We start from the raw sequence: 26480 nt of genomic DNA, 5'->3' as shown, positions 1-26480 counted from the left end.
GTTCAATCCTTAGGTCTTGAAGATCCCCTGGAGAAATAAATGGCAACTCACTCCAGTATTCTCGATGGGAAAATCCCATGGACAGAGAAGCCTGGCAGGCTACAGTCCATGCAGTCACAGAGTAGAACCCAACTGAGCGACTGAGTGACAGAGCACATTTAAAAAAAAATGTTTTTATTGAACTTGTTACAATATTGTTTCTGTTTTATATTTTTGGGTTTTTTGGCTTTGAAGCATGTGGGATCTTAGCTCCCAGATCAGGGGGTCAAACCTGCACCTCCTGCATTGCACGGTGAAGTCTTAACCACTGGACTGCCAGGGAAGTCCCCTTGTCCCCATATTTTCTACTTTGAGCATAGCTGGACAAGTTGAGTTGGGTTTTAGAATATCATCTTAGAGAAGACGTGAAACAGTGATCACAGGAGCTCCAGGCTGCCACCAGAATTCAGCTCCTCTCGATCTTCTTTCAGTCAGAGCAAAACCCAACTTCTTAATGGCGCCTTTCTCCCAAGGCTACTACATAGGAGGGGCAGGGCCAAGGAAAGAAAGGATTTGGTGAACACAATGGTGTGGTCATCAGTCATTGGGTGATAGTCTCTCTGTCTTTACGAAGAGGAACAAAGTTTTCACTTCTCCTAAGCTGGTTAAATTATCTTGTTTATTTTTTAAGAGAATATTTATTTATTTGGCTGCACTGGGTCTTAGTTGTGGTTTGTGAGATCTTTAGTTGTGGCATGTGGGATCTAGTTCCCTGACCAGGGATCAAACCTGGACCCCTTGCATTGGGAGTGTTAGCTCCTGGAACACCAGGGAAATCCCTAAATTATCTTGTTTAGAACACATTTCACAAATGAAAGACATTCTTTTTGACACAGTGCTGTTGAACAGCTATCTTCGCTTTGGCTGTGATAACAAAATACTGCAGACTGGGTGGCTTCAACAGCAGAAATTCATTTTCTCACCATTTGGAGGCTGGAAAGCCCAAGGTCAAGATGCCAGCCTGTTTAGTTCCTAACAAGAGCTCACTTCCTGGCTTGTAGATGACCACCTTCTTTCTGAGTCCTCACAGGGTTGGGAGCAGAGAGACAGGGAGAGGAAGCCAGCTCTCTCCTATCTCTACTTAAAAAGAAACTAATTCCATCATGAGGGCTCCATCCTTACGACCTTATGACCTCCCAAAGACCCCACCTCCAAGGACCATCCCATTAGGTTTTAGAGTTTCAACATGACTTCCAAGGGGACACCCTTCAATCCCTAGCATTGACACAAAATTATTTTTAGGATATGCATGTGAGCTTCATCGAGTCCTACTCTTTGCACACCCTGGACTGTAGCCCACAAGGCTTCTCTTTCCATGGAATGTTCCAGGCAAGAATACTGGAGTGGGTTGCTATTTTCTCCTCCAGGGGATCTTCCTGACCCAGAGATCCAACCCACATCTCCTGTGTCTCCTGCATTGGCAGGTGGATTCTTTGCCTACTGAGCCATCGGGAATGCTTATTGTAGTGATCCGTGTTTGGGTGATAAGATCCTAGACTCCGGTGGCAGGAGTGAGAAGAGGACACCTGACTTGCAAGGTGGGGCTCTGTGGCCGTGTTTGTTCCTCTGAGACCTGAGCGTGTGTGCTTTATGTACCTGTCTGCCTCTCTTCTGAGACATGTAAGAGTGACTTCTTGGTTCACCGCTCAAATTCATCCTGCATTGAACTGTCCCACTCCATTCTGCGTTTGTGTCAGTGACTGGTGGTACCTGATAGAAGACAGGTGCTCAGAATACCTTAGCGGAAGGAAAGCAGGGAGTTTTGAGCCTCAAGACTGAAAACAAGCGAGGTTCTGCTGATGGAAGGACTGGAAATCAGCTTACCAGATGGTTTGGGAAGGAAAAACGGAGTTCCATTTTAGACTATGGAAGTGTGAATTGAAAGTTGCTCAGTCGTGTCCTACTCTTTCTGATCCTGTGGACTATAGCCCGCCAGGCTCCTCTGTCCATGGAATTCTCCAGGCAAGAATACTGGATTGGGTTGCCATTCCCTTCTCCAGGGGACCTTCCTGACCCAGGGATTTGAACCTGGGTTTCCTGCATCGCAGGCATAGTCTTTATCATCTGAGCCACTGGGGAAACCCTTAAAATACGGAGGTTGAGGTTAACTGTGACACTGCTGTGGTGGTGGTAGTTTAGTAGCTAAGTCGTATCCAACTCTTTGAGATCCCATGGACTGTAACCTGCCAGGCTCCTCTGTCCATAGGATTCTCTAGGCAAGAATACTGGAGTGGGTTGCCATTTCCTCCTCCAGGGGATTTTCCCGACCCAGGGATTGAACCCGCATCTCCTGCATTGCATTGCTTCTCTTGTTTTGGAGCACAGACTCAAGAGCACAGGCTCAATAGTTGTGGTGCACAGGCTTAGTTACCACTTGGCATGTAGGATCTTCCCAGAGCAGGGATCAAACAGGTATTCCCTGCATTGGCAGGTAGATTCTTAACCACTGGACCACCAAGGGTTCTTTACCACTGAGCCACCTCTATACATTATTGCCAAGTAGTTGAAGATCACATAGTCATACATCTTAGGAAGATACAAGTCCTTTATTTTAATCCTGTAGTCATGGCAGGGACCCTAGGATAAAGGTGTGGCCCCATAGCCCCCCAAGCCCTGCTTGGTACTCTCTTGGCGACTTAATCATTTATAAGGCATTTAGACAGTCCCATCCTATCTCATGCAGCATTCTCTGCTGCTCTTCAGTTCTACTACAATTCCTCCTTATTCCTGAATCTGTCTTCTGAGGGACTGCAGTTTGCATCTATTAGTAGCTTGGGTCTTCACTGTTGCGCACGGGCTTTCTCTAGTTGCGGCGAGCGGGAGCTACTCTCTAGTTGTGGTGCATTGGCTTCTCATTGCGGTGGCTTCTCCTGTTTTGGAGCACAGGCTCAACAGTTGTGGTGCACAGGCTTAGTTGCCACTTGGCATGTAGGATCTTCCCAGAGCAGGGATCAAACAGGTATTCCCTGCATTGGCAGGTAGATTCTTAACCACTGGAACACCAAGGAAGTCCCATATATCTTATATATAGGGAGGTTTTCAATCTTAGCTCATCTAGAATGCCTGTTTATGTTTGAAAATGAATATTTGGAGAACAGTAAGTTCATGTGGCGTGCCTTGTCTTGGGATTGCTGTTAACATACTATCAATGTAGATGATGATGACCCATGTGATCATAGGGTCATTGATCACCCACAAGTTCAAGGATGCCAGAAATGATCCTGAAATAGGTATTCCACTGCTTGTCCATTCAAAGGTTGAGTCATTCATTCAGAAGCCAGGGCCAGAGGCTAGGGCAAATATTGTAAAGCTGAATTTCACTGGATACCTGACATCTCTGTCTGCCTCTAAGCTTTTGTATCCTGCCCTACTAATGCACTCTGAGCATTTTCCTGTGACATTATTCTTTGAAATCGTGATATTTAATGGCTGAGTGATTTTTATCTGTGTGGGTGTTCCATAATTTATTAGCTTTTAACTTTATGTCAGATGTTTTAGCTCATTTGGTTTCTGTTCAACTTCAAACTGTATTTGGACAGTCAGTATGCATCTGAGTCATTCATTTTTCCCTTATCCTTCATATCCTTGGCCACCATGCCAAGGCCTCAGCAATAATCAAGAAGTGGCCTCTTCTGCTTTATACAGGAAGGTGTCTTACATATTTGAAGACAGTTTCATCTCTCCTTCTGCCTCAAGGACTCTTCTTCAACCTGGGTTTTAAGCAAGGCTCCCTCTAAGATGCTCTCAGGGCAGCCTGTCCATTGATCGACCCCGAGCCTTCAACCCAGGTGACCTACTCTGTCTTCTGCCCGATACATGAGACCCACTTTCCTCTGATGGTGTCCGGCTGTTGATTTGACTCAAGCATGAGATGATCCATGGTGGAGGCCCCACTGTGGTTAAAGACATGAGCCTTTGTTTGTCATATCCCAGAGGGGGCAGATTTGAGTGCCAAGTTCATGCTTACTGTCTTCCTCTAGAGTCATTATCTCACCAGTGACCTCCCGACCTTTCTTCTTTGGCTGTTATTGGTTACTCGTCTTCTCCCTGGGTCTGTGGGTTTTGCCCTTTTTGTAAAGCTCAAGGTGGGCTTGGACAGTGGCAGGAATACAAGTGCTGACACCCTAGTAGACTCTGGTGCAGTGTCTGCAATCCAAAGGGCACAGCATGGCCCAAGTGGGCCAAGAGCAGGGCTCTGCATAAGCCAGCATTGTTAGCTGAGGTGGGAGGCTATCTCCCAAGGCTGCCTTGGGACTGGTTCCAGTTCCCTAATGCCAAACCTGCCTGCCAGCCAGAAGTGACTCAAGCCTGCAGACAGGGCTGTGTCCAGGTGGGAGGAATCAGCTGATGGAGGCAGGACCTGGCCTCTTCTTCTCCTGGGTCCGTTGGCCATCTCTTACCCTGTCCAGCACCTCCTGCCCTGCTGCAGAGAGCACCCTCCACCACCACCACTGCCTGCTTATGGATGAAGGCTGCCTTACAGAGGATGCACAACTGGTTAAAGTCTAGCAAGGACCTGGAGTCGGAGTCCCTTGCCTCTCAGTCTAATGGCTTTTCTATCCATTGTTTTTGTTTTGTTTTGTTTTTTGGCCACACCTTGAGGCCTGCAAAATCATCCTGGACCAGGGATTGAATCCATGCCCCCTGCATTGGAAGTGCAGTGTCTTAACCACTGGACCGCTAGGGAAGTAAGTCCCTTTTCTATGTTGCGCTGTGCTTAGTCACTCAGTTGTGTCTGACTCTTTGTGATCCCATGGACTGTAGCCTGCCAGGCTCCTCTGTCCGTGGGGATTCTCCAGGCAAGAATACTAGAGTGGGTTGCCACGCCCTCCTCCAGGGGAGCTCCCCAACTCAGGGATCAAATGTAGGTCTGCCACATTGCAGGGAAGTTCTTTAGCATCTGAGCCACCAGGGAAGCCCAAGAATACTGGGGTGGGTACCCTATCCCTTCTCTAGGGGATCTTCCCAAGCCAGGAATTGAACCGGGATCTCCTGCATTGCAGGTGAATTCTTTACCAGCTGAGATACCAGGTAAGCACCCCTTTTCTATACATTGTGCTATAAAAACCCCACCCTCCAGAGGATCTTGGGGAGTCCTGTGCCTTGCTTTCCTTCCAAAAGTGGAAGGGACCCTTTCTCCCTTGCTTGCTAGGAGGACTCCTTTTTGATCTCTCACTGAAATATTTTGATAACAATCTAGAGATTTCAGTATAGATTGTGGTTGCACAAGAAATCCAAGTCACCAATTTTTCAGAACCTAAGCAGTTAACATTAGAAATTTTGCTGCAAATAAATTGATCAGTATGCAAGACAGTTGTCACGGCTGAATCATGGTCCACAGTTAAGGTAAACAGATCTGTGATGACATTTTCTGAGCAGAATACAAATGTAGCTCATTTCCTCCCAGAGCTTTCTGACATTTCTTCTACACGGATAACAGATTCTCCCAAGAAGGTGTTGGTCACAAGGAAGAAAGATCTTTGTTTAATCCCTCTGTAAAGGTATGGCCGTGATATTTGATGTGCTTTCCTTGGAAAAAAATTGTTCTAAGAGAGATGAATAGTGGGGAGAGCATTTTTCTTTGGTTAGCTGCCCCTCACTCCCTCCCAATCATAGGGGAAACCTTTTGGGGTTTTTCTTATTTGAATGGTTATTAAAATATTACGTTATCATATTGTGAAAGTTTGCATGTCATTAATTTTTTTTTTTTTTTGCAATGTGACAGTCAAGGGATATTTTTCCTTATTTAGATTCATGTGAAATAGTAGTGGGGGGAGACGAAACAGAATGTTTTTCCATTTCCTTACGGTTTTTTCATCTGTAATGCTCTCAAGTTTCACATTTTCCCCCAGGTTTTCGCTGCCTGTGCTGTGTTTTAGAAATTCTATACACCGCCTCTGCATTTGAAATGTGAAATAGTCCTTAGCTAGTTGCTGCATCGTAAGCCAGCTCTGTATTCTGTGTTATGGTGAAGCTTTCAAAAGCCTCAGCTTGTGCTGATGTTGAAATGAGCTGAAAACCTGCAACTTGGGGTAAGGGCAGGCAGAGAGTCACTCCATCCCTGTGTGTAACAGGAAACAGAGTTTCCTGGGGTGGGGGGGATGGATATTGGCATTTGGGGTGGGGTTGCTCTGTATAGAGCTGTGCCTGTCTGTTTGTGCATTTGTCATTGGTTACGACCAGAGATCCTGAGCAAGGAGTTATGCCGGAGGGTTGCATTTGAGGTGGGGGTTTCATTCTAGATCCTGTTGGGAGTTGCATTTGGGAGAAGATACCTGAAAGCTCCAGTGACTGGACATGAACAAGAGGGCATGCCCCTCAAAGCAGGGACGTGAGTCTGCTCAGAAATTATGGGGCAGTCAGGGGAATCCATTTGGAAAAAGGGCATCTTGCACACCATGCTTCATTCCTTCCCAAAATATTTACAGTCCTTGGCCAGGATAGCATGGTGCAACCTCCTCCAGGAAGCCTTCTTGGATCTCCCCAGCCATTCTCACCACCCAGGGTCCAGTCTTTTGTACAACTCAGAGCTCTCAGTGTGAAATTAACCCGACTATGTGTCATCACACTCAGGACTGAACTTGTCAGCGGCAGGATGGGGTCTTTTCGTCTCCAGCTCTCCCACTTGAAGCACAGTTCCTGGCTCAAAATCAGAGCTTTGCAAATGCTGTTTGTAGTGGATACAGGCCCTGTTTTCTTACAGCAGCTTCTGCATAAAGAAGGGATGTCCTGATTAATCCCATTTCTTAGTTGAAGAATAGATGGGGAAACTGAGTCTCATGACATTGAAGCCAGAACCAGAAGCAGATGCCTCTTTAGTGTGGAGGAAGGTGTAAACACTCATGTCTCCACTTTTCTCCAGTCCCCATGTATCAAGTGCATGGAGTGGTTGATGTAAATATGCAACCAAACCAACCACATTTTTCTTCCTCCTCCAGAAATTTTTTTGCCCCATGCAGTCTCAGTGTAGGAGGATCAGGTGACCAAGGCTTTTTAGAATCTTCCTTTCTGGGCTCTGACGATGACACATCATGTATTCTGAGGCATTGACATCATCTCCTTCCTCCTGAACGCCCTCTTGGCAGCTCCATCATTCAGGCTCTGTCATCTTTCACCTGGACCATCGTGACCTTCATTCATTCACAGGAGAAGTGCAGGTACAAGAAGAATGAATCACCAGGGACCAGACCTAGAATGGGAGGGGCAGGGACTGGCCAAGGACAAACTTCCTTGGAAAAGTGATGTTTGAGCTGAATCTAAATGAGTGTTCGGTGTTAGCTTGGTGAAGAGAGAAGAGAGAACTTTCTGGCCACAGGACACAGCACATGCAAAGGCCCTGAGGTGGGAGGGAACGTGGTGTGTTCATAAAACCGATGGGGCAGTGTGGCCAGAGCCCTGAGGTGGGCAGGAGAGGTGGGTGGCAGTCTGACCACCCAGGGACTGGCTGGGAGCTCCACATTTGTGCTGAGAGCAGAGAGAAACTGTTAGGGGATAGAAAGATGCAAAGCCTGGACAGGTCAGCTCCAACTCCCCTGTGAATGATGGGTGTGGGGGGGAAGAGAAGCAGAGAGGCCACGGGAGGAGGCCCTGCGACAGGCCTGCAGCAGAACCCAGAGGACAGAGGGACCGTGAGGACGTGACGTCAGGACTTGATGACTGGGTTTGGGAATTGTCACTGAAGAAATGGTACTGATGCCGGTGCCTGTGTGAGTTCACCTGGAGAGAGAGCAGAGCAGAGGGAGCTGTGTGAGTGCCTGGAGATCTAGAGGAGGGGGATCTGGCTGAGGAGCGGAGGAGGAGGGTCTGCAAGGTTGGAGGGAGAGGATGCGGCCCCTGGCAACCAGGAGAGCCTGTTGATGGAGTGGGCGGCCACACCCTGCAGAGAAGGGCAGGGGTGAAGATGAGACCCCCATGATGATGGCAGCTCCCTAGCAGGGCGACAGAGACACAGGCCTGATGGAGGGGGATTGAAAGGAGACTGCGAGGTGAGGAGATCCTGAGGGGGACGCGATGGGGAGCAGTGACTCTGCCCCATGTGACAACTCTTACTCTGACGAATTCTTCATTTCATTTCAGGATCAATTTGCATTTGATATGTGGTGTTTTGGTCAGTAGGATGCATTCATGTTTCTGTGGCACTCAAGCCTCTCCTTTTATTTATTTATTTATATATTTGGCTGCGCCGGGTGTTTGTTGCGGCATGCAGGACTTTTAGTTTTCTGTGTCCATGAGGAGGAAAAAAGTTTTCACTACTCCTACCCTGGTTACATTATATGTTTATTTATTTATTTTTTAATATTGTTTATTTGGCTGCACCAGGTTTTACTTGTGGCACTTGGATCTTTAGTTGTTGCATATAAACTCTTAGTTGCAGCACATTGGGGTCTAGTTCCCGGACAAGGGGTGAAACCTGGGCCCCTGCATTGGGAGTCTGGAATCTTAGCTACTTCCCTGGACATTCAGCAGGGCAGTCTCAAGCCTCTGTTTTTTTTTTTTTTTTTTTTCAAGGTGCTGACCATGACCTCCACACACCTCTCAGTGGAATTCCTTTGCTGGTGTCCCCTTGGGACACCCAAGGAAAACCAGAGTGGAGAGGCAGTGGTTGGTTCATGCAAGATTTCTGGGCTCCCCTGCTGGGCTGTGTGAACCCTCTGAAGGCCGAGTAGAGCTGTGTAGGGCTGGGGGGTCCCAGGGCTGTGATGGGGGCACGTGCACCTGTTTAGGTGAGGCTGTCATGGATGAGAGCTTGGCGTCACCAGGAGGGAGTCGTGTCCACATTGGTTCAGGGCGGAGGGTGTGTGTGGGTGAAGTCCTGCACGGGCCTTGGGAGAGTGGAGGTTGGGGGCAGCCAGTGGACGCACTCTCAGGGCCTATCTGCTGACCCTTCCCTGGGGTATGGGGTGGGCCAGCCAGGTTAAAGGCAGAACTCTGGGTAGGGAGCTGGTGTGAGGTCAGTGAAGGACGAGAATTCCAGCTCAGGCTCCTGGGGCTGTGGCAGCCCCTCTTGGCCTCCCTTTGCACGGGTATCACCCTGGGGACATTTTGCGTGGGGGCTGCAGGGGAGTCAGTTGTATGGCCAACCCCCTTTTGTGGCCCACTGTCCCCTTTCCTGTACTCCTGTGAGACCTAGCCGTAAAAACCAAATCACAGAAGTGATCTAATTTCTTACAGAAAGTAATTATACTAAGTTTTGTTAGTGTCTATGTATATGTTACCTGGTTTCCCGAGTGGCACTAGTGATACGGAATCCACCTGCCAGCACAGGAGATGTGGGTTCAAGCCCTGGTCCGGGAAGATCCCCTGGAGAAGGAACGGCAACCCACTCCAGTATTCTTGCCTGGGAAATCCCATGGACACAGGAGCCTGGTAGGCTACAGTCCATGAGGTTCCAAAGAGTCCGATATGACTGAGCATGCGCACATGTGTGTTACTTAGCAAATGCTTAGACGTTGTTTCTGTGTGCCAGACATCATGCCAAGTGCTTTACCTATATTAGCTTTTTTAATCCTCATGGCAATGTCATGAGGAATTTATATTATTATTATAATATAATAATATTATGGCTATTTTATAGATAGAAGACTGGGGCATAGAGAAGCTAAGTTTTGCTCAAGGGTTGTGGAAAAGTACAGACATGCACACACAATATCTGCTTTAAAAAACATCCTTGTCTTGGGAGGAAGTAAAAGGAGAAGAGGGACCATACCTTCTGCCAGGTATCTGACATAAGGGATCTTCCTTAAGCCCCACAATAGCTATCAATAATGTGGGCATTTTCATTATTTATAGATGAGGAGTCTATAGCTTAAGGGGTGATCCATAACTTGCCTGTGACCACAGAGTGACTCCAAAGCATGGACACTTTGTGCACATCACACAGTGTCCCCCTGGGTCTGTGGTTTAGAGTCTGGATGTTACGATGGCTCCTGTTGCCCACCACCCCCACCTGGGAAAGGGTGTGCTGGCTGCCCAGCCTCTGCCTGGGCCCCTTGAGGTGGCAAGGGCCCTGCAGGGGTGGGACTGACCCACGAGAGCCCACTACCCCCCTTCTCAGCCTGGTGGCCGGGGCATGGCACTGACCTCTCTCTGCCCCAGCTCCCTCGTCTGTAAAATGGGCTGATTTATGCCTCTCTTGTAGGCTGGATGTAAAGCTCATGTGAAGAGATTAGAACAGAGTGAGCAGCCTAATGTAAATCTTCTGGGTGAATCTCTGCCTGTCAGCTGTAGGTGTACACTTAGCCCCTCCTTTTCGGATTTCCTCCCCATCTTGGTCACCATAGAGCACTGAGGAGAGTTTCCTGCTCTGTACAGTAGTTCTCATTAGTTTTTGATTTTATACACAGTGAAGGTAAAAGTGAAGTCGCTCAGTCGTGTCCGACTCTTTATGACCCCATGGACTATAGCCCACCAGGGTCCTCCGTCCATGGGATTTTCCAGGCAAGAGTACTGGAGTGCATTGCCATTTCCTCCTCCAGGGGATCTTCCCGACCCAGGGATTGAACCTGGCTCTCCTGCATTACAGGCAGATGCTTTACAGTCTGAGCCACCAGGGAAGCCCCGAGTAAGTGTGTATATGTTGATGTTTATCATCATCATTAAGCCAACCCATTCCATTGTTGGACACTCTTTTTATTAAAAAGTCATCCTCTTCCTCTGACTCATTCATTCACTGCTTCTAGCTCTCCAGCTATATATGCTTTTGAATGTGTCTTACAGTGAAACCCTTTAAAAATATTTATTTTTCTATTTGTGGTCATTAAATTAACACATCTTTTGATTAATGTTACCTTAGCACAAGTTATTTGGGAAAAAATCCTAGTATATTTAAAGGTAAAAAGAGCTTTTAGGAGGAAATAAAACCCGCCTGTAATTTCCACAACAAAAATAGCCAAGTTTAACACATTGGTGTACTTGTATCTGCCTTCCAGTCTTTTTCTGCACATATAGCAAGTACACACACACACACACAGCCCCGGCATCCTCTTGTGCGTGCATGCTCAGTTGCTCCAGTCATCTCTGACTCTTTGAGACCCCATGGACTGTAGCCCGCCAGGCTCCTCTGTCCATGGGATTCTCCAGGCAAGCATACAGAAGTGAGTTGCCATGCCCTCTTCCAGGGGATCTTCCAGACCCAGAGATGGAATCCTTATACTCCTGTGGTTCCTGCATTGCAGGTGGGTTCTTTACTGCTGAGCCACCAGGGAAGTCTCTCTAATTGAATAGCATTTTCTATTCCACTTAAAACCATGCTCTGCCTTGGAGACCCTCACCTCTGACACCAGGTGAGTGAACTTTTTCTGCCCACTTTTCCTGGGTAGATGTCCTAGGAGCTTTGCTAACTTATAGTCAAATCATATGGAGAAGTTGCCAGGTTTAGGGAGCAGGTAGTCACTTATCCAAAGAAGGCTGACAGTGGATCAGTTGGTAGATATGGATGTAGGTTATAGATGAGAGAGATGTATATTTTATATTTTTATTTGAATGTACTAAGAGTGGTTTTTAAAAGACGTTAGAGAAAAGTTTAACCTTTCAAGTGAATTTTGGTCTCATTGATTGCATGTTTCGCTTGGTTTGTTTGGTATCTAAAACACTATGTTAGTTACCACAATGGTATTTGGTAAAATGAGACATCCATTCCATGAATCAGTTAAGAAATAGGAACAGCAGCAGATTTCCTTGACGTCATAAAGTGTATTTGTCTTAAACCCACAATTATATTCAAGGACCAAGCAAGTTTACTTACCGTCACCATAATCATGATCATTTTAATCATTGTTGCTTTAGAGTTTTTTTCCCCTCCAGACACTGTTTGAGGCTCTTTATAAACATTATCCTTAGTTTTTCAAGTGATCCTTTAAAGTAGATTATTATTAAGAAGTTTTTGGGTTGTAATTTGAAATCAGATATGTTTCACTGCAGAACCCCACACATGGCCTTTCTTTTCCCAGTTACTGGTCATTATTATCAAATATCTTGGAAACTCTGGCCAATGAAATAAGACTTGAAAAGAAATGAAACATTTAACTGTTTGAAGTGAGAAAATAGTATCATTATTTGTAGCCCACAGGTTTCATAAAATTAGAAAATTCATGAGACTTAATGACAAATTATTAGAACAAATTTGAAAATTTGGTGAAATGGCAGGACACATGGCAATGGCCCTAGAAACTCTTTATCCAGGAATTCAGATTTTGAAAGCATAATACATACACAGAACAGCAAGGGAGGGGAGGGCAGCAACCTATCTTAGCTGCTGGTCAAATCAGTTGACATCACTTGTGAAGAGTTACTGCAGCACAATTGTCTTCATAGCTACTAACCAATCAAAGTATCTGGGAAAGATGATCTCATTCATACTAGTAGCAATGATCATAATACACAACACAGTATCACATCATAGTCGCATCATAAAGTAGAAATAAACCGAATGCTGGGACTTCCCTGGTGGTCCAGTGGCCAAGACTTTGAGCTCCCAATGCAGGGGGCCCAGGTTTGATTCCTGGTCAGGGAGCTAGACCCCACATGCCACAAGTAAGCATTTGCATGCTGCAACTCTAGATCCCATATGCTGCAATTAAGACCTGAAGCAGCCAAATCAATAAGTAATAGAATGAAAGTGTTAAAGAAAAGTTAGTCATTATTTAAAGAAAAAAACTTATGGGGAAAAGGAAGGACTAAAATAAATGAGGTTAGGACAATTGATCTTTTCTTCTGCTGTGGACTGAATTGTATCTTCCCAAAATTCGTTTGTTGAAGCCTTAGTGCCCCAGTTGACTGTTTTGAAGATAGAGCTTATGGCAGGTAGTTGAGGTCATGAGTCTAGTGCCCTAGGATTGGTGGTCTTTTAAGAAGAGAAAATGTGATGACATGGAGGGAAGGTGGCAGTCTGTAATCCAGCAAGAGGGTTCTTACTGGCAGCCAGTTTGGCTGGCATCTTCACCTTGGACTTCCCATTCCCCAGACTGTGAGGAAATACATTTCTTTTATTCAGGCCACTCAGTGTATGGTATTTTGTTATGGCAACCGGAGCTGACCAATACATCTTAGTTAACTCTACCTCTTAAGGCTTTGTCTAGTATTAAAAAAACTTTCAACCTAAAAAAGCTAACAACAAATAGGAGAAAGATTGTCAAGTATTTTCAGAAAATTTGGCAAAGCTTCAGTATCTTTGTCATAAAAAACATCTTACAACTTGATGAGAAAGAACATCTGAAACTTAGAAGAGAAATGGATATAAGATATACAAATGCAGGGGGAGGGGGTGGGGGGAGGTCCAAGAGGGAGGGGATATATGTATACCTGTGCCTGATTCACTTCACTGTACAGCAGGAACTAACACAACATTGTGAAGCAGTTATCCTTCCATCTAAAAAAAAAAGAAAAGAAAAAGATCTACAAATGCAATTTACAAGAGAAAAGCAGAACTAGAATGAGCCACGTTTTCTTAGAAATGCTTCTTGAAAATGGGAAAGAAATCCAAAAGAGAGGGGATATGTGTATACATATAAGTGATTCAGTTTGCTCTACAGCAGACACTTAACAAGACTGTAAAGTAACTACGTTCTAATAAAAACTAATTAAAAAAGAAATGCTTCTCGAGTTGGCGAGGGGGTAGTTTTGGCCATTGTGGCTGGTGAGCCGACATCCATCTGTATTGTTTGGGTAGCCCTCTTTGCTGTGGATGCATTTGTGCCTCTCAGTCTTCAAATTCTGTTGATGTATTTGCTCCCTTGCTCCTCTCTCCTTAAAGCCATGGTGCTCTGGCTTTATAACACATGCATGTCACATGTAAAGATTGCAGCTGGCTCAGTGTACTCATCACGTGACCTTCATGAAACATACACTTTCTCCATGGTAGAAACTACTTGTGTCTATCTGCCAACTTACACTTGGCATCTTGCACCAAGCCGGGAGGGCACAAGAATATACCCAGTGGGCGTTGATGGAGGCAGGCTGGTTGTGGGCCTGTCCTCACTGGCCCTTCTTCTGTGCCGATGAAACTTAATCATGGGAAATGGTCACGAAGAATAAGATGACAGCAAGTCTGGGCCCTCCCCCTGGCCCGGCCCCTGGTCCAGGGGGCACACCTGGGCAAGTCACTGGATCTCTCTTTCCTTGCATCCCTCATCTCTCTGAGGAAAGGACTGGACTTTCCAAACTCCTCAACCCTTGCCCCATAGGCAGGGTTTTTGTGGAGCATTACAGTCCACAACTTTGTTTTCCCCACATAAAATGGGACAGACATAATCTTTCCTAACTGCACATTGTCTTCCGTTTTCCGCTCCTTCCTCCTCCCCGTCAACCTCTGAGCCAGAAGGTGACTGCAGGTGGGCCTTTCCAAGTCTGCAGACGTGGGTGAAGATCTCTCACACAGCTTGACATGTCCTTAGTTCAAAGGCAGGAACGAGGTAGGTGACTTTAAAAAACTAGAGTCACGTGAAACATTATTTGTTCAGAAAACGCATTTTAGGAGTCTCCACATGGACTTCCCTAGTAGTTCAGTGGTTGAGAATCTGCCTGCCAATGCAGGGGATCCTGCGTGGGTTCGATCCCTGATCTAGAAAGATCCCACATGCAGGTAGGCCCATGTGCCACCACTACTGAGCCCGCCCTCCTGAGCCTGCGCTCTGCAGCAAGAGAAGCCTCTGCGCTGAGAAGCCGCACACCACAACAAAGGGTAGCCCTGCTCGCTCCAACTCGAGAAAGCCTGTGAGCAGCAATGAAGACCCAGTGCAGTCCCACTAATTAATTAATTAATTAACATTAATTAGAGACCTTTATGGTATCCTGGGATAGTCACAGTTAAATAAATGTCCTCCTATTAGGACTTCTCAGTCTATTTTGGGTGGACATTGAAATCTTGGAGAAGGGAATAAGTGTGTGGCTTTTCCCTCGCCTGTTTGACCACAGAACCCTTTTCCTGAAAAATCTTAAGGACCTGATATTCTGCGGGACTTACTTTGGGAAGTGGGGACTTTTGTTTTTGCCTGTGTTTGCACGGGCACTGATTCAGCCTTCACTTTGAGGCCTTAAGACTTAACATGGGTTAGCCTCCATTTCAGGAAAAAATACAAATTTCTTATCAGAAGCAGAGAGATGTCAGATTATGAGGTCATTGCTGTCCATACTGCCTAGCTGTCACAAACACAGTACAGTCACTGTCTACAGTGGAGAGGATTACATTAGTTGAAAGAAAAACCTGATAGCTCTCAAATTTTTGTGAGTATAGCGGAGTAGCTAAATTAAGATTATGTCTGTTAGTACTGTGAGATTCTTCTTCAGAAGTTTCAAGGGGACTAGTTCAAGTTGATCTTAGAATATGTTTATTATACACAATGTCTTTGGACATAACTGAGGATCAGATGCCTCTGTGGTTTCTGGGAGGAGGCAGAGAGCTGTAACTTCTGAGCATCACCAGCATTCCTTCACTAACAAGGGTCCAGATTTTCATATTTATCCCAGAGTGTCTTTCTGAAATACATTTTTGTAGACTCTTGCTTCCCTTCTGCCCTGGATAAGAGTCGGGATGAGAAAATCGAGCCCTATGCAAGTCATTCCCAAGAGCAATAAACAGAATCAGAGAGGCCACTGGAGGATTGCTCTTGCCATTTAATGGTCTGAGGACAGGGCGTCTGAGTTCATGAACTCGCAGCAAAGTGGGAAGGAGAAATTCTTTAACTGTGGTTTCTTTGAAATGTAGAATGCTCATCATTGCCTTAACAAGCTTCCAAAAGTTTCTAGCTCATAAGAAATAATATATTATGGTAATGAAGAACAGGGAAGGCACTCTCATCTAATGACAGGCCTACTTATGCTTTAAATTAATATTTCTGCCTTGGAAGGCCTGGCTGTGGAGAGCTGCCATCACTGGCTTACCGTGCAGCCTGTTGTCGTTGTTCAGTCTCTGAGTTGTGTCTGACTCTTTGTGACCCCAGGGACTGCAGCACGCCAGGCTTCCCTGTCCTTCACTATCTCCCAGAGCTTGCTCAGACTCATGTCCATTGAGTTGATGATGCCATCCAACCATCTCATCCTCTGTTGCCCACTTCTCCTCCTGCCCTCAATCTTTCTCAGCATCAGGGTCTTTCTAATGAGTTTACATCAGGTGGCCAAAGTATTGGAGCCTCAGTTTCAGCATCAGTCCTCCCAATGAATATTCAGGGTTGAGTTCCCTTAGGACTAATTGGTTGGATCTCCTTGCAGTCCAAGGGACTCTCAAGAGTCTTCTCTGGCACCACAACTCAAAAGCATCAGTTCTTCAGTGCTCAACCTTCTTTATGGTCCAGTTCTCCCATCCATACATCCCTACTGGAAAAACCATAGGTTTGATGATATGGACCTTTGTCAGCAAAGAGATGTCTCTGCTTGTTAATACACTGTCTAGGTTTGTCATAGTTTTCCTTTCTTGTGGCCTGGTGGGGTGTTTTTAAGGCCCTGGGACCTCACAGTGCTCCTCATCGTGTATGGAGGGCCAGGAAGGGCTCTATAGTCAGGGATTCTGAGTCCAAATTTAAGTGGGAAGCAGACTTTCTGCTTGAACACAGATGCCCAGGGTGTGGTTGGAGCATTTGTGATGCTGCTGCAGGAGACTGGCTCTCTAGGTTTGTCCCAGTGGGCTACCAGTATTGGGATCAACAGTGGTTCTTTCCCTGTAGCTTTTGCCATGTGCCTGAACTCCTGAACATCTTACCTGCCTCCAGGGGACAGGAAACAAGAGTTCTTTATGAATGCTGTTAGCTATGAGGATTTTTTTTTTTTAACCACTGAAACTAAATACAGGCGTGCTGCCTGGGATGTTGTTTTCCAGAGGAGAAAGGCAGAGCCCAGACTAGGGAAGAGCTCAGTAGGATCACATGACTAAGGAAGGGCCAGGACCCAGGTCCCCTGGTTCTCCTCCCAGGTGGTGCTTTTGGTCAGCCGGACAATTTTTCTGCTCATCCCTGGACTTCTCTGTCATTAACAAAACCTCTCCTCTTTGCCGAATTACAGAAATGGCTTCAGACATCCCTGGCTCAGTGACGTTGCCCGTCGCCCCCATGGCGGCCACTGGACAGGTGAGGATGGCGGGGGCCATGCCCGCCCGAGGAGGAAAGCGGCGATCCGGGTAAGCCCCCTCGGCGTTTCCTGGAACTGCGTTGGATATGCGTTGCACAACATTCTTGACCTGTTAGGAAAATATTGTCTCTCCCTGTTCCAGAGAGTTAGAGCTCAGCAGTTTGCATCCTGTTTATTAGATTCCGCGGGATTCCTAACCAGGCATGTGATCGCCTCTTAAGTGCTTTCGGGCCTCGGCACCCAGCTGGGGACTTCTGTTTGCTTGTCCTTGCTGTGCGAACGGCTCTGTGGTCCTGCTGGGCCTCCCTCCAGCCACCTCTCTCAGGGAGGGGGCTCACCCGTCCCTCCGCCTGAGCCCCCCAGCCAGAGGCAGCCCTGAGGGTCGAGCTTCCGCTCCTGTGGGCAGCAAGGATCCTGCTGGTGCTTTCTGTTCTTTGCTCTGGCTACCAGTCTTTGCGAGGTGCTGTGCAGGAATTCCTCTCAAAAAAAAAAAAAAAAAAAACCTGGCTCTAGTCCAGCACCTAAAGGCGGGGTGGCTTCCATTGTAATGTTGGTAAGAGTGATGAGTTCTGGTGGGACCAGAAAGACCATCACACTTGAGCCAATGGAACCCAAAACAGCATCTACTCAGGATGTCCCACATCTGTGACTGAGTGCAGGCCTCAGAAATAAATCAGCCATCACAGATCTCTGAAGGAAGAACACAGTCGACATTGTCAGACTCTTGTTTATCAACCAGCTCCTTTTCTTCATTGAATCAACTTCATTTTCAATGAAATATTTGATATACAAAGTTTCTCATGTAGAGTCAGTTTGTCCTATGAATGCATTTTCCTATAACACAGGTTCTCCCCGGGAAGACAAGGCTCCTCATTGGTAAAATGGTCCAGCATTTTAAATTTGAGAGTCTCCTCTTAACCCATGCAATTCTTAAAGGTGCATGAGCTGGCCCCAACAGGCGTGGAGGTGGGGGGCAGGTGCGTTTTGAGGCTCTAGAATGGAATAGGGTAGGATGAAAAAGCGCCTTCAGCGTTATCATTTCAAATTATGAGAAGACTGCTGCCTGTGTGCTGGTCTTCAAAAGAGGGGCTAAGATTTTGGTGATTACGGAGGGGGTTATGGAGCCTGGTTCCCCACCTTCCCTTGGTTCAGCTCCCTCCCACCCCTAAATGCCCCCAGGGTGCTGATGCAGCCAGAGTTCCATCTTGACAGTGGGACCCATGGAGCTGTTGCAAACACTGGGCTGCTAGGGGCCACACTCCTCAGATCAGCCTGCCTTCGGGGCTTACTGCAAACCCAGATATCCTCCTTTAACCAGCTCTTCTTTCTAACTAGATGCTAAACTCAGTGGAATCTGGGTTGTTAAAAGAATGCACTTCCTGTCAACATATCAACTTACTGCATGGTTTTTTTTTTTTAAAGAATCCAGGTCTTTTAAAAATTATTTTAAATGCCTATTCTCTCTCACGTCCATTCCCTGGGGACAGAGCCTCAGTGTGGGCCCAGTCCTTTTTAAGAAGAAGCCGGCACTGGACTCTCTGATGCCGGAAGGTAGGGCTGGGCCAGCACCAGGGACAGGCAGAGAAGGAAGTGGTCTCTGAGAGACTCTGCCAGGAGTCTGTGCCACCTCCCACCCCCCGCCCCCGCAGGCTTTATGCTAGGCTTCAGCGAGCCCGCCGAGTTCCTGGCCCCGGCCTGACATCTGGACCCTGACTTCCGCTGGCTCCCTGACTGATGGTCGGACGGTGGACTCAGGCGTCTTTGTGAAGGAGTCCTCCCAGCTGCCCCTTTCCCTCCCAGATCACGTATACTCAGTGTGACTCTGGAGGTGGAAGGGGACCGTGGTGGGGGAGACTGAGACACAGCCTAGAGCAGGGGTCCCCAGCCGGCTGGGTCCCCCACGGTACTGGTCTATGACCTGTTAGGACCTGGGCTGCATAGCAGGAGGTGAGCCGCAGCGAGCAATACTTGCAGCCGCTCCGCATCACTAGCGTCACCACCTGAACTCCGCCTCCTGTTGGGTCAGTGGCGGCATTAGATTCTCATAGGAGCTCAAACTCCACAGTGAACTGCACATGCAAGGGATCTGGGTTGCCTTGCTCCTTGTGAGAATCATCCTGAAACCTTCCCCCCCACCCCATCGGCGGAAAAATTGTCTTCCATGAAACCGGTCCCCAGTGCCAAAAAGGTTGGGGAGTGCTGGCCTAGAGTTCTGCTCCACTTAGAGCCAAGGAAGCCCAACGCCAAGCAAAGGAACCAGAGGTTCAAGGGGATGAGCAGCGATTTGCTGACACACCCTCCCAACCAGGAGGAGGAGGGCACACACCCCCAGAGGCAGATCAGGGAACCAGCCGCCTCCCGGAAGCCTGTCCTTCATTTTCTTTATTCTTGGAGCCCTGCACCTGCCTCCATTTCCCGCTTCAGAGGGAGCAGCCAGAAAACTGTGCTTCCTTCTGCTAAGGCCCTGAGCCTCATGGCGGGGAGCTCTGTGTCTCAGCTAAGAAACCTCCCTTTTCACAGGGTGGTTTCCAGAGTAATTCTTACATCTGATATTTTTACATGTTTTGCTGAAATTCTGTGATGGAGGCCATCAGTGTTGTAGAGTGGCCACAGCAGTGATAGGCTCTTCTGCTCTTAGCCCCCTGGCTTGTACAAAGGAGACCCCGATGGAAGTCATGTTCCTCAAATAGTGGGTCACCCCACTCGGGGTCCCCATGCGTGAACTGTGGCACATTTACACATGCTTCCCCATCGCTGCCACCTTGCCCCTCCTCCTCCTTCTCTCCTAGAGTGTTCGGCACAGTTGGAGACACGGGGGCAGGGGAGAAGGAGAGAGGAGAGGTGGGCTGTGTCGTTGTTCAGTCGCTCAGTCGTGTCCAACTCCTTGTGATCCCAGGGACTGTGGCATGCCAGGCTTCTCTGTCCTTCATTGTCTCCCGGAGTTTGCCCAAACATGTCCAGTATTCTTGCCTGAAAAGTCCCATGGGCAGAGGAGCCCGGTAGGCTACAGTCCATGCGGTTGCAGAGAGTTGGACGTGACTGACGTGACTTAGCATAGCACACATATCCATTGAGTTGGTGATGTCATCCAACCATCTCATCCTCTGTTGCCCCCTTCTCCTGCCTTCAATCTTTCCCAGCATCAAGGTCTTTTCCAGTGAGTTGGCTCTTCACATCAGGTGGCCAAAGTCTTGGAGCTTCAGCTTCAGCATCAGTCCTTCCAATGAATATTTAGGGTTGATTTTCTTTAGGATTGACTGGTTTGATCTCCTTGCTGTCCAAGAGGTGGGCTGTGGGGGGTGGAAAGGTCCTTCTTCCCGCTCCTCTTCCCTGCCCAGGTCTTCCCACTCTGACTTGGTTACTCTGGTGGAGGAACTTGTCCCGATTCCCAGGATAACTACCCAGCCCTGGGGTTTCAGAGCCAAGTAGAATTGACCCCTAGCGGGTTTGGCTCCCCTGGCCACATGCCTGGCCCAGTGCCGGGGATCCTCTGGCCCGAATGTTCCTTCCACTCCCTGACAGCCTCCCCAGTACATGTCTTAGCAAGCTGCGTGCTCTGCGGGCAGTGGGGACACAAGGTGAAGGTTCAGAAGTTTCAGATTCTTTGCAAAGTGATTCCACATGTGTGGGAGAAGGAAGCAGAAGCCAGTCACCTGGGCTGCATTTTTGTAGAGCGCTCCCTGGTCCCGCTGAGGGGGTGGGACGGGGCTGGGGGCACCCACGGGGCACACCGGGCTCTTTCCGAAGACAGGGGAATGGGCTGTCATTGGATTGTGCCCGCTCCAGAGTCAGCCCCTGTTGGGAAGGGGAGCTAAGGGTGGTGGGGACCAGGAGTCCTAGCCCCTTCCCGCTGCCTTGGCATCAGATGCCGGGCTTCTAAAGCATCATCATTGAGGGGAATGATTTCCAAATTGTGTGCAACCAGTACACCAGCGTCTCCCTGCAGTGTAAGCCCATGGCTGCTGGAATGTGGTGAAATAAAAGGCATGTTACATAAGTACATGTTTCGCTTGGTTCGGATTTATGCAGTAGTGATGTTGTCATCTGGCATTTGCGGGCACCCATGTCCCTTCTTCACCTTTTGTCAATAGCAGCTTTGAGCTGGCCCAGGGGTGCTCCTTTGCTGAGCTCTACAACCAGCCTAGCAGGCACAGCCTGTCATCTTTTCTCATAAGAACAAAAGTGGATTCTTTGATGACTCATAGTGGATGATGCATTATTATTATTATTACACAATCGCTGTGAGGCGGATTCACATTGCTCACTCTGAACCAGATGCAAGCTCAAAAGTGCCTTTCACGGCTTTTTATTGAGGGTAGAAATCATGCAACAGGAAAGTGAGGCAAAAGGCATTTTCAGCCCACCTTTGGAGGACTCTTACATCATCCACTGATGGTACCGAATTCTTCAAAGTGAACACAGTAGGACTTAAAAGTCATATTTTGATTTTTATCCTTTATTATCCAGATGCTGCAGTATAATAGAGATGCATAAAAGATGTAAAACAAAGGATGATTTACTTGGAGGTTTTATAGCAGGAGAAATAAACAGAACTATTGGAGTCATATTTAAAGTGGAGTATTTGAATTGGTGACAAAAGACCCAAAGACAGGGTCTTTGCAAGGAGTCTTCCAAAAGATCCTTCTGTCCTCATAAGTTGCAATTTTTCTGTGTGGCTGATGAGCAGTGAGTCGTTTTGGGGTCAAGTGAGTTACCCTGAGGATCTGAACAGTCCTTTGTGTCCTGTTTTCTCTCCTGAGTTCACCCCCACACGATACATTTCACAATTCCTACATGTGATCGAAGCTCATATGTGATCACATGGGTACCTGTGATCACATGGGTACCCATGTACCTGCATGGGTAGAAAGGTACAGATTTGTGGTCCCTGGATTTTCATAGAGAAGTCCTGCTTCCTCAGTTTTCAGCAGACTTCAGAAAGCAGTCCGTCTCTTACACTCTGCTTGATTGAGTTGATGTGGTCCAGACTGGGACAGTTTACCGTAAAGCTCTCCTCTCTACCTGTCTGCCGCTTGAAGACGGGGTAAAGAATTGAGCTGTCCTTATGAAAACGAGGGTGACGAATAGTCCTGGTTAGCCTGGGGCTTCCCCGGTTTCAGCACTGAAGTCCTGTACCCCCACGGATCCCCTCCTTCTGGGAAAATCAGGACGATCCGTCACCCTCAATTCTCCAAAGATCCTGCAGGCTGAGGAGGGACAGCTATCTAAAAAATTGCATCTTGCAGGAGTCAGATGATCACACTCCTATCAACTGGAGCTGAAAGGCATTTTAAAGATAACTGATCATCTCACAGCCACTTGAGGTTTTTCTAAATGCTTGCATAAATCCATTGGAATTCTGAAAATGCGATTTCTTTTTCTCAACAACTGAGCTGTTTTTGACAGCCCAGGAGTGTTAAGTAACCTTTCTGTCTGCAGCAAAGTCGCTCTTATGCATGATTAACACTAGGTGGCAGTGTGGTTCCGCAGTGCTGCAGGAGCCCAGAGACAGGCTTTTTAGTGCTTTCTTCTCCCAGATGTAATTTTCAGGAAAGGTGAGCGGCCTTAGTAGCTAAGAAGCATTTTGATGACTTTCCTTCATTTAGAAGGTTGTGCATTCAGCCTTAATTTTCCCACAACGTAAACAACTCTGCTGCTGCTGTCTGGTACCCCGTTACCCAGTCTGCATTGTGGGGGGTCCTTGTCTCTCTCTCCCAGGGATGTTTTAATTCTGTTTTTCCTTTCTTATAATTTTCTTCCCTGCCTCCCCTCCTCTTTGTGCACGAGTATTTTTGCTATCGTTACCGTCGTCTCTCCAGTTATATAACCCCTTTCGTTCCTTTATTCTGAATGTGAGCCCTCATGTCTGGAAACTGGGGGTTCTAAATGGGCATAAATCCCATCGGGTCATCTCAGATCAGAACTCTGGTCACACTGCTCATGAAGCAAGATAAAAATAAACAAATGATTGTAAAAAAGACAGTGTTCCTTTGCCCTGTGTCATCCCAGTCCTTTGGTTTCCCACATAACCCCAAAGCCTCGAGAGTTTACCTCTTTAGGGGGCTCTCCCATGTGCTTGTGGAGTGATAGCTCTTCTCTTGAAAGTTGGCCTGGGAGCCCCGAGCCCTCCCCACATCAGCACTACCCCCTGTGCCCCAGCCTGAGAGCTGGGGATGGGGTCATATCCCCCATGAGGCCAGCAGCTGTGGTCCTGGAGCACACCCGCCGTTCTTGTGGCAAGCTCCTGGCCACCAAGCAGGCTGGACTCCCTTCTGCCTGGAGTCCACCGGAACTGTGTCCTACTCAATCCATCAGGTGCCCTAAGAACAAGATGGGGAGTGCAGAATGCCTGAGACATTCTTCCCCAAGGAAGCCCACTCCCAGTGAATGTCCAGGAGAGTCAAAACATCTGTACTGTTTTTATTTTGTTCCTGAAGACTCTGGGTACACCTCGTACTAATTAACTGTTCTGCCCTAACATCTTCAAGGAGTAAAATTAATTGACATTAGAGAGGGCTGCTTTGTTGTTTTTCTTTTATTGAGAAGGAGAGTTTGGGATATCAGCTAAACAAATATCAGTCAAAACTTTTTGTTCTGTGTTTGTTTGGAGAGACCCAGTAAAGTGGGAATCTGAGTATGTCTTGGGTGAGTTTCAATAAGCAGGCGGCCACTCTGACTAGCTCAGTCACCAAACAACTGTATCTCCTCCCACGTCCATTTACTTGGACCCAGAGTTTATAGGGTAATGGCCTTAAATGCCTTTTTCACTTAGACTTATCGAGGCCAGCCAAGTCATCACATGGCACAACCAGCAGTATGTCTTCTTTGCCTCTAAAGCTTCTTGTTTCCCAAGCTCCCTGGAGCTTTCTCCATCTGTTAATATACCACTAGATAGTCAAAGGAGGAAGTCCAGTGTTGACACATGACGTAGAGGGGTGCAGGTATCCCCAAAGATGGTGGGAGATAAGGGATGTTGACTTTTCCAGCACGGCAGCCTGTAAAGTGTTCTTGAAGGGTCGAGTCAGTATTTCAGCACTTTGCAGAAGCCCTCAACCATGTGATTAATAACACTGGTACTGTAGACCTTTCATTTTGTCTTTTCTTGTCCCAAACCCGTTTGAGGACTGTGTGGATATACTGTTTATTTAGTGCACTGTCAAGGGCTGGGATTATTGGAGAGCAGTCTGACCAAATCAACCCCCCTCTGAGCCAACAGCTCTTGTGTCCAGTTAAATGTTCTACTTCTAACAAATGTTCACTTGTGAACTTGACTTTTCCAGAATGGACTTTGATGATGAAGATGGCGAAGGTCCCAGCAAGTTTTCAAGGTGAGTTTCCTTTATGTTCCCTAGATCTAAAGAAGCCCAAACAGCCAGTTATCACCTTGTTGGAATGTACAGGGGTTTGAATGTCTTTCGTCACTGAAGAAAACCATTGCCTGTTACGTGGCATGGGAGGGGAGTTTGGGGGAGAATGGATACGTGTATATGTATGGCTGAGTCCCTTCACTGTGTACCTAAAACTCACAAGGTTGTTAAATGGCTGTACTACAATACAACATAGTTTTAAAACCTTTAGAAAAAGAAGAAAAAAGCCATTGCCTGTAACTTCACAGCCTTGTCCTTCATTCTGTGCTCATATTTGGCTCAGGGACAGGTCACTCTTAGCAAAACCTGCTATATCCCAGCCTAGATTTTCAAAAGTTAAGTATTAACAAGTGATTAACTCTGTTGGCTTTTTAAATTAAACAGACTGCCAGTTTTAATGGATCCCTTTTTAAAATACAGGCCTAAAGTTCAAGTTTAGAAAAACAATCAAGATAAAACCTCTTTTTCTGCCATGGGAAATAAGGAGAAATATAAGAAACCTGGGTGGCCCTGTTCTGGATGCAGAATACTGGACCTTAAGTTCCTAAGAGCTACATCACTCGCTGGCCACATGACAGCATCTCTAACTAGGCTCTGCAGGGCTGTCTGGAGTGCAGACTGCCTTCCAGAAGGGTGCTAGCCTGTGGGTGCTGTGATGGTAGGTGCGTCACTTACATGAAGGGTGAGGCGTGCCCAGTCCCATGGCTCTTTATTATTATTATTATTATCTTGTTTTAAGTTATGGGAGGAAGTTTGGCAATGTTGAGAAAAAGACCAAAGATCATTCCTTCAATTTTAGCAAACTTCCCATCTGGAAGGACCTGCCTTGACATTCCTCCCCCCTCCACCCCCCACTGCCCAAGAATTGCTAATTCTTGGTTGTTGATGAATTTGAAAACCTACCCTGGGTGATGGGTACCTTTCTTTGGTATGCACAGCCCACAGTTTGTACTGACAGCCTCGACTATTTTATAAAAGCTTTTGAGGACTTTCCTGGTGGTCCAGTGGCTAAAACTTCACCTTCCAATGCAGGGGGTGTGGGTTCGATCGCTGTTCAGGGAGCTAAGATCCCATATGCCTCATGGTCAAAAAACCAAAACATAAAACAGAAGCAGTATTGTAACAGATTCAATAAAAGCTTTAAAAATGGCCCACATTAAAAAAAAAAAAAAAAACTTTAAATGTTTAGAAGAATGATGTCTGTATTGAACTCTGTACCCATGACCTCCCCGAGTTTGCTCATTCCCATGGAAGTTACTTTTGGTCGGGTTCCTTTTACCCATATTATAGGCGTGAATCCTTTCCCCAAACCCAAAAGGAACAGGCATCTAGTTCCTATTCCTGGGCCCGGACTTTCCAGGTCCATTGAAAGTCTCAACCTTGATTCACTTTCCTCCCCGAGAACTCCCTGAGTTCCATCCTCCCCTCAGTTCCCATGAGACAGGAGCGAGGAGGTGGAACCCTCTTTGATCTCTGATGACCCTTCTTATCAAATCAAGACACAGATTTCAACAACAAGAGCATGTAATATTTTCTGCTGGGTGCAGACAGAACCCAAGGGACATCCACCTCTTTCTTAGGATACAAATGACTAGCAGGAGTGCTGTGTTCCTGAAAGGAAGCTGGCCTGGGAAATAAGGGCACATGTCACCCCAGGTTGGTTTGTGCTAGCCTTACACAGCTTCCCTTTGTGAGGAAACAAAGCCTTGTGATTCCTCTGAATCAGAATTCCCCTGGAGATAACGTTCCATAGCGTGTTGACCTTAGGAAGTGACGGTTCCTGGGTCTCAGAACAGAAGGAGGAAGAGAGATGAGGAGTGACATTTGTTTGACATGGAAGATCAGTGTCAGTGATGAAATAACAGTGCAAGGACACAGAGAACTCATTGTCTGAGGTCCCTCCAGGAAGAAACAGAAACCCTAGACTCTGTGCTGTAAGCCTGCCCTTGAGTCAGGTTGTACATAAGTCAGGGTTCAAACCTGGGCTTCTGTGAGCCACATCCTTCCCCCTCCCCACAC

General features: G+C 47.1%; 1 protein-coding gene across 11 annotated transcripts in view; it reads left to right on the top strand.

Moving 5' to 3' along the window:
* Nucleotides 1-26480, top strand: part of ARNT2 (aryl hydrocarbon receptor nuclear translocator 2) — a 185765-nt gene that overhangs the window by 16641 nt on the left and 142644 nt on the right. For 6 of the 11 annotated variants that reach the window (XM_070478234.1, XM_070478232.1, XM_070478235.1 and 3 more), the window contains exons 2-3: nt 17029-17143; nt 24375-24422. In XM_070478234.1, coding sequence (XP_070334335.1) covers nt 17029-17143; nt 24375-24422 — 163 coding nt within the window. Of the gene's footprint in view, nt 1-1482; nt 1578-5437; nt 5541-7069; nt 7197-7763; nt 7786-14361; nt 14448-17028; nt 17144-24374; nt 24423-26480 lie in introns of those variants that run through there. The other 5 variants (XM_070478239.1, XM_070478238.1, XM_070478237.1 and 2 more) reach the window with 5 other exon arrangements.

This window comes from Odocoileus virginianus, chromosome 16 (assembly GCF_023699985.2).
Source record: "Odocoileus virginianus isolate 20LAN1187 ecotype Illinois chromosome 16, Ovbor_1.2, whole genome shotgun sequence".
NCBI classification, from domain to species: domain Eukaryota; kingdom Metazoa; phylum Chordata; class Mammalia; order Artiodactyla; family Cervidae; genus Odocoileus; species Odocoileus virginianus.
The sequence above is the reverse complement of the archived record's forward strand: the minus strand, read 5'-3'. Positions and strand labels throughout refer to the sequence as shown.